General features: G+C 43.6%; 1 protein-coding gene and 1 long non-coding RNA gene across 8 annotated transcripts; one reads left to right on the top strand and one right to left on the bottom strand.

Annotated features, from left to right (window-relative positions):
* Window positions 1-4,317: 4,317 nt before the first annotated feature.
* LOC119336993 lies at window positions 4,318-8,491 on the bottom strand. Of its 7 annotated transcripts, none has more exons than XM_037609091.1 (4): window positions 8,132-8,491; window positions 6,112-6,209; window positions 5,634-5,746; window positions 4,318-4,493 (listed from the first exon to the last, which is right to left on the bottom strand). In XM_037609091.1, the coding sequence occupies exons 1-3, from the start codon at window positions 8,446-8,448 to the stop codon at window positions 5,643-5,645; spliced, it is 519 nt and encodes a 172-aa protein (XP_037464988.1). In that variant the 5' UTR covers window positions 8,449-8,491; the 3' UTR covers window positions 4,318-4,493; window positions 5,634-5,642. The 7 variants fall into 7 exon arrangements, 4 of the variants coding, with proteins under 4 accessions (XP_037464988.1, XP_037464987.1, XP_037464986.1 ...); XR_005162953.1 differs by lacking the exon at window positions 4,318-4,493 and adding an exon at window positions 4,533-4,746 and having other exon boundaries at window positions 4,830-5,746; XM_037609090.1 differs by lacking the exon at window positions 4,318-4,493 and adding an exon at window positions 4,533-5,373.
* A 414-nt stretch (window positions 8,492-8,905) lies between these two features.
* Window positions 8,906-11,170, top strand: LOC119335889. Its single transcript, XR_005162114.1, has 2 exons — window positions 8,906-9,056; window positions 10,824-11,170. It is a non-coding gene; the product is annotated as an uncharacterized LOC119335889 (long non-coding RNA).
* Window positions 11,171-12,896: the final 1,726 nt, after the last annotated feature.

Genomic DNA, 12,896 nt, shown 5'->3' with positions numbered 1-12,896 from the left:
TAAGTGTGGCACTATGTTCTAAATTTGTATTAAGTGTGGCACTATGTTCTGAATTTTTATTAAGTGTGGCACTATGTTCTGAATTTGTATTAAGTGTGGCACTATGTTCTGAATTTGTATTAAGTGTGGCACTATGTTCTGAATTTTTATTAAGTGTGGCCCTATGTTCTGAATTTTTATTAAGTGTGGCCCTATGTTCTGAATTTGTATTAAGTGTGGCACTATGTTCTGAATTTTTATTAAGTGTGGCCCTATGTTCTGCATTTTTATGTGCAGGAATGTCGGGAATGTGGTTGCTGAATGGGGACACTGATAAGGGTCATCGTGCTGCAATATGGTCTGGGCGCAAGGTTGAGCCTCTGGTCACTCGCACTCCTAAGGAGAACTGGATGATACACACAGGATGGGTTCAGCGGTACGTGCTTTATTAATTTGCACACTGACATGCATATTAATGGGAGACACTAACTGAAAAGTTCTATCATGAAGGTTGAAATGGGTCGGCTTATTACCTTTCGCGCGTCTGGTTGAGTCTATCCCGGGCTCCAAATGCCTCGCCATCGAATCCTCCTTGTTGAGCTGCTTAGTGGGCCGTTGGAGGCCAGAGACCCACACGTTTCACTTCCGATGGGGAGAGATGGCTCCTACTCTCGAGGATGTGTCACTTTTGTTGGGACTACCGTTGGCAGGTCATGCCATAGGACCATTGCACGCACCGACTGGTTGGGAGCAAGGTCTTACACAATGTTTTCATGGTGTTTTTTCGGATGTTCCGGATCCGGTATGGGAGCATCATGGACCTAAGTATGATTGGTTGCTCAATTTCCAGGTTATTTCCCCTACCTCTTATCTTCAATTTATCGTGCATATGGTTTTATAGAAAATACATGTGGCTTACTTACTAAAACTTTCTCTTTGCTTAATGCAGATCTAGAAGTTTCAGGCGCCATTGAGTGCGGAACAGATCACTCGGAGTCTGGAGGCCTACTTAATGTGGCTTTTCGGCAAGGTGATGTTCACAGAGAACCATGTTAGCACTATTAGCGCGCTCTACATCCCTATGGCACTCGAGATAGCGAGCGCTCAGACGGCGGATCAGATCCGACAAAGGAGTTGGGGTTCGGCGGTCTTAGCGGCTACATATCGAGGTATGTGCAAGGGTTGCCAGCTTATATCGAGAAAGCCAGCCCTTCTTGGATGCCCTCTATTCCTACAGTTGTGGTCGTGGGAGAGGTTCTCTATAGGGCGACCAGATGTATGTGTTAATCAGCCTATAGACGCCATGTTTGATGCTGATGGCATCAACATGCCTACTTTTGGTCTGTGTTGGACACGTTGCGAGGTATGTATCGTGCTATAGTTTAACGCAACTTTTGTGTGCACCAGAGATAGTTCAATGCTAGTGGCTACTAACATTTGTTTTCTGCAGAGACGCTTTGCTAGTGATCAGACCAGAAAGGCATACACGGCACTGAACGAGCAGTTCGATACGTACATTGGGGTCATCTGGCAGCCCTACACTGAAGCAGCCATAAATGCGAGATACCCTGGTGGTATGTCTTTGCTATGCACAAGGGACCGAGATTACTAGATGACGAAATCGAAGATCATCTTCCGTATCTTCATCGAGGAGATGGCACAACAGAGGGTTATGAGGCAATTTGGTCTTCTGCAGTTGGAGATGCTTCCCCCTACAGAGAACCCGGTGCCATCACACATCTACAGGTATTAACCAGTTTTACAATATTGCATTATCTTTCATAGTGCTCAATTCGAAGGGCATGACACCACAATTATCTTTCATAATTGCTGAACACACACCACAATTTTAGGACGACAAGGAAGGGCATGACCAGGACAACTACTGAGTGGCTAGTTAGACTATAGTTGTATGTTATAGAATGGGCGACAGTAAACACAAATCTATGGCACGAGAATCACAATTTTGAACTCAATGAATTCAATCTCTATTTGTGGCACTACATGACCGGAACACGGTTACGCATCGTTGAGTACTCTCACCCAGAGGAGATACCTGATCCTACTCCGTCGGATACGTACCCGAGCTATGATACTTCGGGCTCTAGGCAGTATGCGGTAAGATATATTTTCTTTAAGTAATGTTGTCACACACATTGGCGTGCATACTTAATAATCATCTTGAAAATTTGCAGGCTACCTTGACACACGAACTCTACAACGACGTGACCACCTTTTGACGATCACTATCGTCAGGACCTCTTCTTCACCACCGTCCTATGATACAACCCTTCTCAGAACGGATGCAGAACAAAATATGGGTTATCTACGAGGCTATCACGTGCACCCGGAGAAGCGACGTTGTTCAACACCAGCAACAACAGTCGCGTCCTCCATGCACCAACATCAACCACGTCCACGTCTAGCACATCAGCCGACGACCAGGCCACCCCCTCCTGAACAACCTGGAAGTTCATCATGGCAGCACCCACAGCACTATGGTCCCACGTTGAGCTTCGTGTTTTCTCCACAGCCACAACACCACGATCCCTCGTCGAGCTTTGTGTTTGAGCCAGAGCAGCCGTCACAGCCAGTAGGTGTGTCTTCATATTTATTGTTTTCAATATTAGTTGAGGCGACATCATTCTTCATGACTTAAAGTTCCGTCGTGTAGGAGCCTATGGATATCATGCGTCTATGTCGGCATCACATGATACGTGGGGGAATGATCAACATCCCGAGGAGAACATACAGGCTCAGATGTCGCAGCACACCCACTGGATGAACATGTTTTCGACTCCTCCACCAGGCCCCACACAGGATACACAGCATGACCAGGGAGAGTCTGAGATTCCTCCTCGTAACATTAGGCCACTCGACAGGTGGGGCTGGACGCCACCTGTAGATCTGCCTCCCCGCCAGGCCAGACGTCGTCACTGACACTTATATCTATCAGTAGAGACAGGAACATCTACTTATGTATGAGACTTATGTCTATTCTATGTATGAGACAAATGACTATGTACTTATGTATGAGACATATGCCTACTCTATTTTAGAACTCTGTTATCCGAACTACAACATCATATTTAGATAGAACAGAATGCTTGTACAACAAGACAGTACAAACAATTACAGAGAAGTACATCTAAATTAAACGATACGTACGACTGAACTTACAACATACAGCATAAAAACTACATGAAGTCATAATCGTCATCCTCCATCGATGCAGAACTCTTGCCCGTCGACGATGAAGAACTCTTGCCCTTCGACGATGAGGAACTCTTGCCCTTCGATGATGCAGAACTCTTGCCCTTCGATGATGCAGAACCCGGAAGCGGCGGCATGAAGATATCATCTTCGTCCTCGCTCTCCTCAGTCCATAAAGATGGATTATTTGCTGCAATCCTTCTGAAAGTTTCACTCTTCGGCACCACTACTTTCTTCCACCTTTCATGCAACCTAAGAAGTTCTTTATGTACCTCCTCATAGGTCCTTTCAGGCCACCCAGACCTACGTAATTCGTGAGTCAACTCATTCATTATGGTGTCACTACCGGTGAGTTCGTCCCATGGAACTATCCTATTGTCAATCCTGAAATCGGTAGCTAGCCTCAGAAGAGTCCTGCTCATCCCAGGATGAAAACTACGATCGAAAGGATAATGGAACATCTCAACTACACTACACTGGAATGCTTATCCACCTTCGCCTGAAGGGGGTTTTATAGGTAGAGAGGAGAAAATGGCGGGAAAGAACGACTGCGGTATGGCGAGAAAGGGTTGACGGGAACATATGGCGGGAAACAGTTGGAGGAAAACGGGTGATGGGAAAAAGTTGGCAGGAAAATATTGAAGGGGAAGGGTTGGCGAGAACATATGGCGGGAAACGGGTGGCGAGAAAATATTGAAGGGAAAGGGTTGCACGAAAATACGAGGCAAAAATGGTGCATGCATCAGTCGGCCCACAGCAGGCCTATCGGCCCACAGCAGGCCGACTGGACCTGAACTTGTGGCCGACAGGTCTATCGGCCAGCAACAAGCCGATAGGCCTCCAGTCGGCCTGCTGTGGACCGACTAGGTCCAGTCGGCCAGCTGCGGGCCGACGGCGTATTATTTTTGTAAATTGTTAAACGGCGTAATATTTGTGCAAATTAATAAAAAATGTATTATTTAAAAAAAATGAGCCTCCAGTGCGACGTAGTATGCCCACAAGGGTGTTTAAGAGCGAATGAAATGCACGCCTCATGTCATACTAGCGAGTAGTGCGCGGCGGCACGCCGCGCTCCAGTGATTCGCTGGGGTTTGTTTCTATGTAGTATATGAGAATCGTTGTACATTTTGCATGTTTGTGTTTTTGCAATGAGTGAGAGAGCAGTTGTGCAATAGTAGTTTCTAGATAGAGTTTTTACATTACAATAGCATGAATTGTCTCGCTGATGTACGATGTCATGAGGTCTTTCTGATGTAGTGATATAGAGTTGAGCCCAGTTCCTCCCTTCAGTTTTCCAGGGCCTACACACATCAGTTTAGTGAAGGCTGAACATTTCATCAGAAAATAAAAAGAAATCAATCTGTCACTCAAATATGAAGCTTAACTTTACACAATCTGACACTCAGTTAACCGAAGTACTCATTATACATAGCGAGCTACAGACCACCAAAACTAATCCTATCCCTGTCTGACATAGTTCACAATCTACAAAGGGATGGCATAATCTACACTGTCCATTTTGCAAGAGCAACATTGCACCCCTGCAATCTAGATCTGCATGGATGGCAAGCGAGTTAATCTGTGAAATATAATTGTGCATCATTAAAAAATATGGAGCCTTAATCATTACTAAGTACCAACGCCTGAAGTGAATTCAACAAGTATTCGTGAGGAAGCAAGTCTGACACTCCCGAAGCAGGTATTCTCTCGCGGCCAAACAACTCCTGAAGCCTGGAATCACATAGCATTGACATGCCAAACAACTCCTGAAGCCTATAATCACATAGCATTGACACACCCGTAGGATCCTCTACACAATCAAAGAGAGCATAAGCAGATTTCATGCATTCTAACGGGGTTAAAAATTGCATCGTCAATGATGGCATTATTAGGTGGGAAAAGGACAAGGGTATGATTGGCACATTCTATACCATAACACTACTTACGGAGGAGTACATGTTCCTTAATGCAAATAATGAATCTTGTATTCGAAAACTGCTATAATTAACTTTTGAGATGGATACAGTTCCAAACCACAAACCACATTGTAGGACAAAACAAAAACTACAACATATCATGATGCATTCAGAGTCGTCCTATAGGAAGAACACATCCAAACTGGTCTTTGAGAACCAAAAGTTCAGGTGGGATTTCTTTCTCCGGAGAAGCTCCGAACCAATCCTTAAAATGACCAGGTAAAACTGGTTTTAGTCCAAAAGTGCAGATTCGTATACAACCATTTTGTAGACTTACACAAAATATACAGCATGAAAATTGCAGCATTCCATCTTCAAATTATTACACTTCAGACATGGCAAGAATGGTGTCTAGTCCAACGGAGCAATCGAAATGATGACTGTGGCAGTAAATTAGATGCGTGCAAATTAATGATGTAAAGTTGCAACTAACTCGGGAGTGGACAGAAGTCAAGAGCAATCTACCATTTTGTCTCAAATCCTTGACTCATCATTATGTAATACAATTAGTCCTGTCAAACTGATATATTTCTTAGAGGACCAGCGGAGCCAGAAATCATAGAACTTGATGTGTACACCTGCATAGAACAGAAACAACATTAGGTATAATTTTGTTCCGATGAACCTGAATACAAAAAACAAAAATTCAGAAGCACACTCTACTGTTAAGATTTCTATCTTATAATCCACCGTCATAAGAATTTGTGAGGAGCTATACCATGAGCCAAATAAAAGGAAGCGTGAAGAATTAATGTTAAGTTTTTGACAACACAATGAAGTGGTCATTTTTAGGATACTTTTAGAAAGAAAGTAGCAATTCCAGAGCAAGCACAGAGAAGCAATACTAACTAAAGGATGCAACTACATAATAAATCAAGCAAGATTTGATTCACGTGATCTATTTTATATATTTGTCCTAAGGGTCAGGGTCCAACTCATTTACCTTCTCCATTGGAAAAATCATTGCTGAAAAACAAGTTTCTAATGCTCCACATGAAAATGGCACCATACACTTCACCTTCAAAACCTTGAACTCTTACTCTTCAGCCAGACAGCAAGAGATTGAAACAATGTCAAAATCCAAGGAGAGAAAACCACAAGACTAAAACATCCATAGAAAAGTATATACAACATAAAATGCACATATATATCCGTGTTCTTCCTTCCACACTTGCATGTAGGATGAGCTCAGACTATAACAAGGCTAAAACATTCAATATCTCTTCCAATTCAGTTTTTTGAGGATGGTATAGCTGCTTACATATTCTTATTGCGGTGGTCAGAGGTTGAGCTGGCCAGGAGTTCGATCAAGAGTTAGTTGCTGGGGAAACATGTACGATGGGCGGCAGTGTTTCCCTGGATGGCTATCATGACCTGAAGCAGAGCGAGCTCAACATGAAGAACAGCAGCGGCTTGCGCTATTCCCAGTGATGGCATGACTCGACGTGGAGGGATGCTGGCTGTGGCAACACAACCACGAAAAGGAGCGCATCCGCAGTTAATGGCTTCACGCCATAGGGCTGCCTCCAGGAATTCTGGGCCCCAAACCGAAATGCAAAAAATAGCCTTACAAAGTGAAATTTTCATATAACTAAACCCCTCCAGTTATTTATAAATATATCAAGTATTAATAATGTGTACTAAATCAAAAAACCAAGCTCTTATTCTACTGAAAAGCTTTATCATGATTATCTTCTAATTCTTGAACATATCCAGTACACAGCAAGGCGAGCTAAGTACAGGATCAATTGATGAATAATAAACTGATCAATGATTCCAGAAAAGATGAACATTACTTATTTAGCTATAATGGCACACACTCTACCATTGGATTGAAAAGAAATTACAGAGAGATGGAAGACAGAAACAGGTCCAGTTGCTACAAGGTGATGACTACACATTGGCCAAAGAACTACAACTCGGTAGTAAGGGAAGGTAATAATTGAATATCAGAAGTAATCTTCTCTATGAATTTACAGAGCCTAGCAGCTTGCTGTTCGAAACCAAATAATGCAGATAGAGCGGGGTATGCTCCTATAGCTAGGGACTAACAGGGTGTGTACATATACTTGTCAAGGGGCATGCATCACATGATTAATAACTAATAGCTTGTTAATTTGGAGGCAATTATGTCAATGCCAGACAGCAAGACAGATCGGATGATGTGATACAGAAAGACAACGCAATCTACATTTACGTCATGGAAAACAAACAAATAATTTATTCAGTGACAATCATCAGCTACGACTAATCTTAAGAGTTACAATGAAGGCACTTCTAAAACTATGCACACAGATCAGACAAGTGACAATCATCAGCTATGCATGGCTAATCTTAAGAATTGCAAAAAAGGCACTTCGGAAACTATGCACACAAATAAAAAAAAAATCTTTCCCTTGTTGTCATCTTGCTACCACAGTTTTTTCAGTTCAGTGGAAGAATTGAACCACTTTTTTAAATTGTAAAGTTATATAAATTTGGTAGCTGAAACAAAATCAATAATTAAGGAATATTGTTTCTGCATGTAAATCAAATGCTCTGATCACAGAACTATTTATCCCCATACAATCTCTATTCTACATGTACTCTCCATGAGCATGATTTCTGTTAAGAGTAAAAAATAAAAAGAAAGGAACAAATCAGTACATAAATTACTCTTAATGTATGCCGTCAATGAATAGTTGAACATCTTTTATGCCAAAAGCAACATGCAGCAGAAAAATTAGGCCATATGATGGCTATAGAACTCTTTGCAGCAACAACACTGTCATTTTCTTCTTCATCCAAACAGCATCACACAAATCAGATCATCGACAACATAGTAGTAATCCTCATCCCAGCCATATACTCTCAAATCTCTCACATATCAGCGGTGCGCAAGTAGGAGCACGCATCACAGAACAATCATCACCAGACACTGAGAGAGAGAGAGAGAGAGAGAGAGAGAGAGAGAGAGATCTGACCGATGAGGCGGCGGCGGCAAGGGAGATGTTCCGGAAGGATTGAGGAAGTCGGAGGAGGGATCTAGGGGCGGGAGCGGGCTTGCTCTTGGCGACGCCGTCAAGCATGGGCCGGTGGTCTTCATCCATGGGGACCGCACGTTGACGTGCGAGGCGCCGTTGGGGAGGAGGAGGGAGGAAGCTGCTTCCACACGGAGCTCTTGGGCAGGGACAGCACCGGGAAGCGAGGCACCAGACAGGCGATGCGGGGCGCGGGAATCCATGGCTGATGTGGAGTAGAGACCGGCTTCATGGCTGGGCCGGACGGGCTTGGCGGCCATAGGAGGGAGGGGGGCGACTGGGGAGAGGCAGAGGTGGAGCGGATTGTTTTATAGAAGGCACAGAACGGTGAAGATCTGTACAGAGTTTTCTAGAGGAAACTTGATAGGCAACAACAGATAAAAAAATCCTAAAATCTAAAAAGCGGCCGGCCACTATTTCGATAAAACGAGCGGCCGGCTCCTAGCCGCACGATTTCGCTCGAAACCGCTGTGCGTGTGCGCTAGGCGGCACCTGGTTGGGGCACTCCCATGTACGGTGCGGACACGACTGGCGTTTAGTGGGAGGCGAAAACCACTCGCGTCCGCACTCGTCGCTATCCGCTCGCGTCCCCATTCCCACCCCCCTCGCATTTGTCGCCGCCCCCGCCCCAACTTGCGCCGGCCGCCGCCGCCGCCGCCGACCCACCTCGCATCGACCGATGCGGGCCACGGCGGCCGCGGCAGCTCGGCTGCCACGCCTCCACGCCGCCGTCTCCCCGTCCGCCACCTCGCCTTCTCCTCTGAATCGAGCCATCGGTCCTCTGCCACGACGCTCCCCCTCGCCTCGTTAATTACTCACGGAAGGTGTCTTCCCTATCCATGATGCTTCAGCAAGCACACACTCTATGGTACGTGTCTTGCTTCTATGGAATTTAGTGAGAAAAAATTGAGCCCATCCATGGAGCTATGGAATCTGAAGTGGGAGATGCGGTCCTGAGTTCTATTTTCCATCTGAGTTCGAGGAACTGAAGAAATTTCAAGGAGAATGAAGCCTATGCGTGTGGGTGGTCGCTGCTGTGTTCTCATTCATGGAGTTGTGCGTGTGCACTACTGCTTCCAGCCCCATCCTCTGTGGAGGCTTGCTTCCGCCAGGTATGGTTTTCTCCTGAGTGGAAGCAGGGTTGGAAGCACTAGACGCTCCATCGCGCTAGTTGACTAGTTTATTGTAATAGTTGCACAGGAACACAAACGTAGTTGGATGACTCATATACATATCTCAGTTGGCTAGCCAACTTATGAAGTTGCACACTAAGGGCTAACCAGTTGCACAATCGATGATATTTAGACTTGGGAAATTTACTTGCAATGTTGATTCAACTTGGGTTTCTATGGCAGCTGAAGTAGAAAATGCAAATTTTGTAGCTTAACAGTTGTAATCTTATCTTACCAGATATTGATGGAAGCAATCAGACTTTTGATGTCTATGCAGTTCATCTATGTTATCGATAATTTTTCATTCAGTCATCTAATCCACCTCCACTTATGCGTGTATAGTCTGCTACCTTACCCAAATAATACTAGTACTGAAATATTAACAACATTTTCATTCTCATAGATTGTTAACTCAACCACTTCTAGGTATTTTTCTAGGAAAAACAGTCAAATTCATTTGTACAGATGCATCACTTTTGTGATCCTGCTAGTCAATCTCTGGTATGATGCTTGGATTTTTGATGATTGGAGTGTTGATCTATACAAGAGTTTTTTAGAATTGTGATCTTCAAGTTTTTTAGAATTGTCCCAAGAGTATGTAACGACTTGGCATCCTCAGGCTTTCTAGTTGCAGAATAGTATCTAATTAGTTGGCAACCTCAGTAATTCTAGTTGCACAACAATATACAACTAGTTGACATCCTCAGCTTCTCTAGTTGCACAAGAACTCAGATTAGTCCCATCTAAAAAAATTGAGGATTGCCCGAGAGTATCTAACGACTTAGCACCCTCAGGCTTTCTAGTTGCAGAAGAGTGTCCATTTAGTTGGCACCCTCAGCAATTCTAGTTGGACAACATTATCCAAGTAGTTGACATCCTCAGCCTCTCTAGTTGCACAAGAACTCAGATTAGTCACATCTAAAAAAATTGAGGATTGCCCAACAGTATCTAACGAGTTGGCACCCTCAGGTTTTCTAGTTGCAGAAGAGTGTCTATTTAGTTGGCACCCTCAGCAATTCTAGTTGGACAACATTATCCAAGTAGTTGACATCCTCAGCCTCTCTAGTTGCACAAGAGTTCAGATTAATCCCATCTTAAAAAATTTGAGGGATTGTCCAACAGTATCTAATGATTTGGCACCCTCAGATTTTTCTAGTTGCAGAAGAGTATATCTTTAGTTGACACCGTCTGCAATTCTAGTTGGACAACATTATCCAAGTAGTTGACATCCTCGGCCTCTCTAGTTGCACAAGAATATCTCATTAGTTGGCATCATCAGCATTTCTAGTCGCACAAGAATATCTCATTAGTTGGCATCATCAACATTATCCAACAGTATCTCGTTTTCTAGTTGTATTTTTTTAAATATCAAATGAAGGGGATTCACCAGCCTTTTTTAGTTGGCATGGTTAGTTATATACTTGCACAAGTTTTCACTCAACTGTTCTTTTTTTTATACCCAGGATGTCAATGCAGAAGTTGAGATGAACGAAGGAGAGAATCCAGACTGCCCGTCACAGGCTGGTAGGATAAGGGCGTCCCTAGGGAGATTTGTCAAGTTGAATAAAGAACTGACTCCAATGCAAGGAGCAAATTTGTGTGAGAGGCTATTCGGGGGGGTCTTTCGAACGTAGCTGAGACGCTGCCTACGGAGCTGACCAAGTACCTAGTGCAGTGCTACAAACCAGAAACTTCAGAAACCACAGCCGTCACAGTTGCACAAGTTTGCTAGTATAGTTGATACATCAAGGCTTCTCTAGTTGCAAATAGTATGCAAAAGTTGGCACATGAAGGTTTTCACCTAGTTCCACATGTTTTTGCTGGTTTTATGGTCCATCAATCTTCTGTCCTTTTCACCCCCCAGAATTGCACATACTATGCAAAAGATGGTACAGGAGTTCATACATAACACATAGTAAAGGGGGGCTTGTTGGCTGCAGTGCCTGGGGATTTTATTTTGCTGGTAACAAGATCTCCACAAGGAGGTTGAGAGAACAGCGGGTAGGGAGGTTCAACATGCATAGAGGGGAAGGGGAGGGATATGAGAAGGGGAAACTCACAGGTTTTTGTTGCAGCTTTTTCCCTTCATTTCCTCAGTTTGGATCTCTGCTTCTTCTCCTTGCCATGGCGATCTAGGGTTTTTCCTTAGCAGACAACCATTTTTCGTGGGTAAGAAGAAGAATTTTGGGGAAGGAGGAAAGGACAGGAGAGGAGAGGAGAGAGAGCTTTTGTAGCGCTGGGGTGGAGGCGTGATCGATTGGCGGAGCTAGCCGCTCCAGGACGCCTGCCTGGTGCACGCCTGGGTGTGGGGGACCAACAGTTTCCTTTTTGATGCACGTGTGGGCAGTCGGGTAGGAAGGGACTTTCCTTCCTGGGACCAAGGGGGACAGAAAGTTGCTTTTTATGGCTGGCCGCTCCATCGCGCTAGTGGGCAGCCGGCCGCCCACTAGACGCTCCCTAAAAAAATATGCACGTGCATGCCAGAACGATCCAGAAAATCAGGAGGTGTCTTATGCAGATCGTTCAGTCACAGTTACACGCGTCATTTTACCACGACCCTGTAAAAAAAGTCAAAAAATCCAGAAAAATGAAACCCTTACGGGCCTAGTCTTCTTAGTACTAGGTGGAACCCCGCGCATTGCTGCGGGATTTTCTGGATGAGAGCCGCTGCAATGATAAATGTTGACATCATGAAAACAAACATATACTTGCTATGCCTTAAGGCTTGCTGTAACGTTTTGACAACTTTTGATCATATCGATGTAATTGATATTTTGGATGCAATTTCATTCAAAAATTTGATATGGCCTTTCTTTATTTTTATACTATTTGCACATGTGATAGGATTATATATTGACAATAATTATAGTAAAATCTACATAATCATCCCAATAAAGTGGATAGCAGCGCATATATACTTCACAATTCAGATTTTCACAGTTTCAGAAGGTGAATCCAGATCTCACTACATGCATAGTATCATCATGTAATTACTAATGGAAGTTCGGCTGGGTGACAATTTAAGCCACAATATAAACAATTACTTATGCAATTCAGCCCATATATAGTTGCATAAGCTGAATCCATATACATGTATATGATCAACCTGAAGTAGTACAAATAAAAGTTAGAATGGATTACAATTTAAGAAACAATATATCAAATTTAAATAGAAGTGTAGTTCTTTGCTGCTTGCTTGCGTGCTTGATGATAGCAACACATATATACCTCTTGTATATGGTAAAATACTGACCGATCCATAGGCAGAAACCCCAAGATGGATTAACCTAGTGAAGTAACACTTGAAGAGCATAATCATTTTTTACCCAGAAGGAGATAATATTCGGTTGTGTTTCTATCATGGAATGACAAATAGTCTCTCCAACGACATGCAGGGGATGGGGGGATTCAGTTTTCTTATAGAGTAAAACTGGTTTGCTAATCTAAGTTGCCACAGCTTGTGAAAATCCATGTTGAATTCCATGATATTCTTCAATAGCATGCAAACAAATACTATAATCTTACCCCTGGCCTCT

The sequence above is a fragment of the Triticum dicoccoides genome, chromosome 7B (assembly GCF_002162155.2).
Source record: "Triticum dicoccoides isolate Atlit2015 ecotype Zavitan chromosome 7B, WEW_v2.0, whole genome shotgun sequence".
NCBI lineage: Eukaryota > Viridiplantae > Streptophyta > Magnoliopsida > Poales > Poaceae > Triticum > Triticum dicoccoides.
The sequence above is the reverse complement of the archived record's forward strand: the minus strand, read 5'-3'. Positions and strand labels throughout refer to the sequence as shown.

Coding starts and splice junctions, on each gene's coding strand:
- LOC119336993 (XM_037609091.1), bottom strand. CDS start 8,448: ATGGCCGCCAAGCCCGTCCGGCCCAGCCATGAAGCCGGTCTCTACTCC. Junction 6,210..8,131: donor TTGCCGCCGCCGCCTCATCG/GTCAGATCTCTC, acceptor GTCTGGCTGAAG/AGTAAGAGTTCAAGGTTTTG. Junction 5,747..6,111: donor TGATTTTTCCAATGGAGAAG/GTAAATGAGTTG, acceptor TGTTCTATGCAG/GTGTACACATCAAGTTCTAT.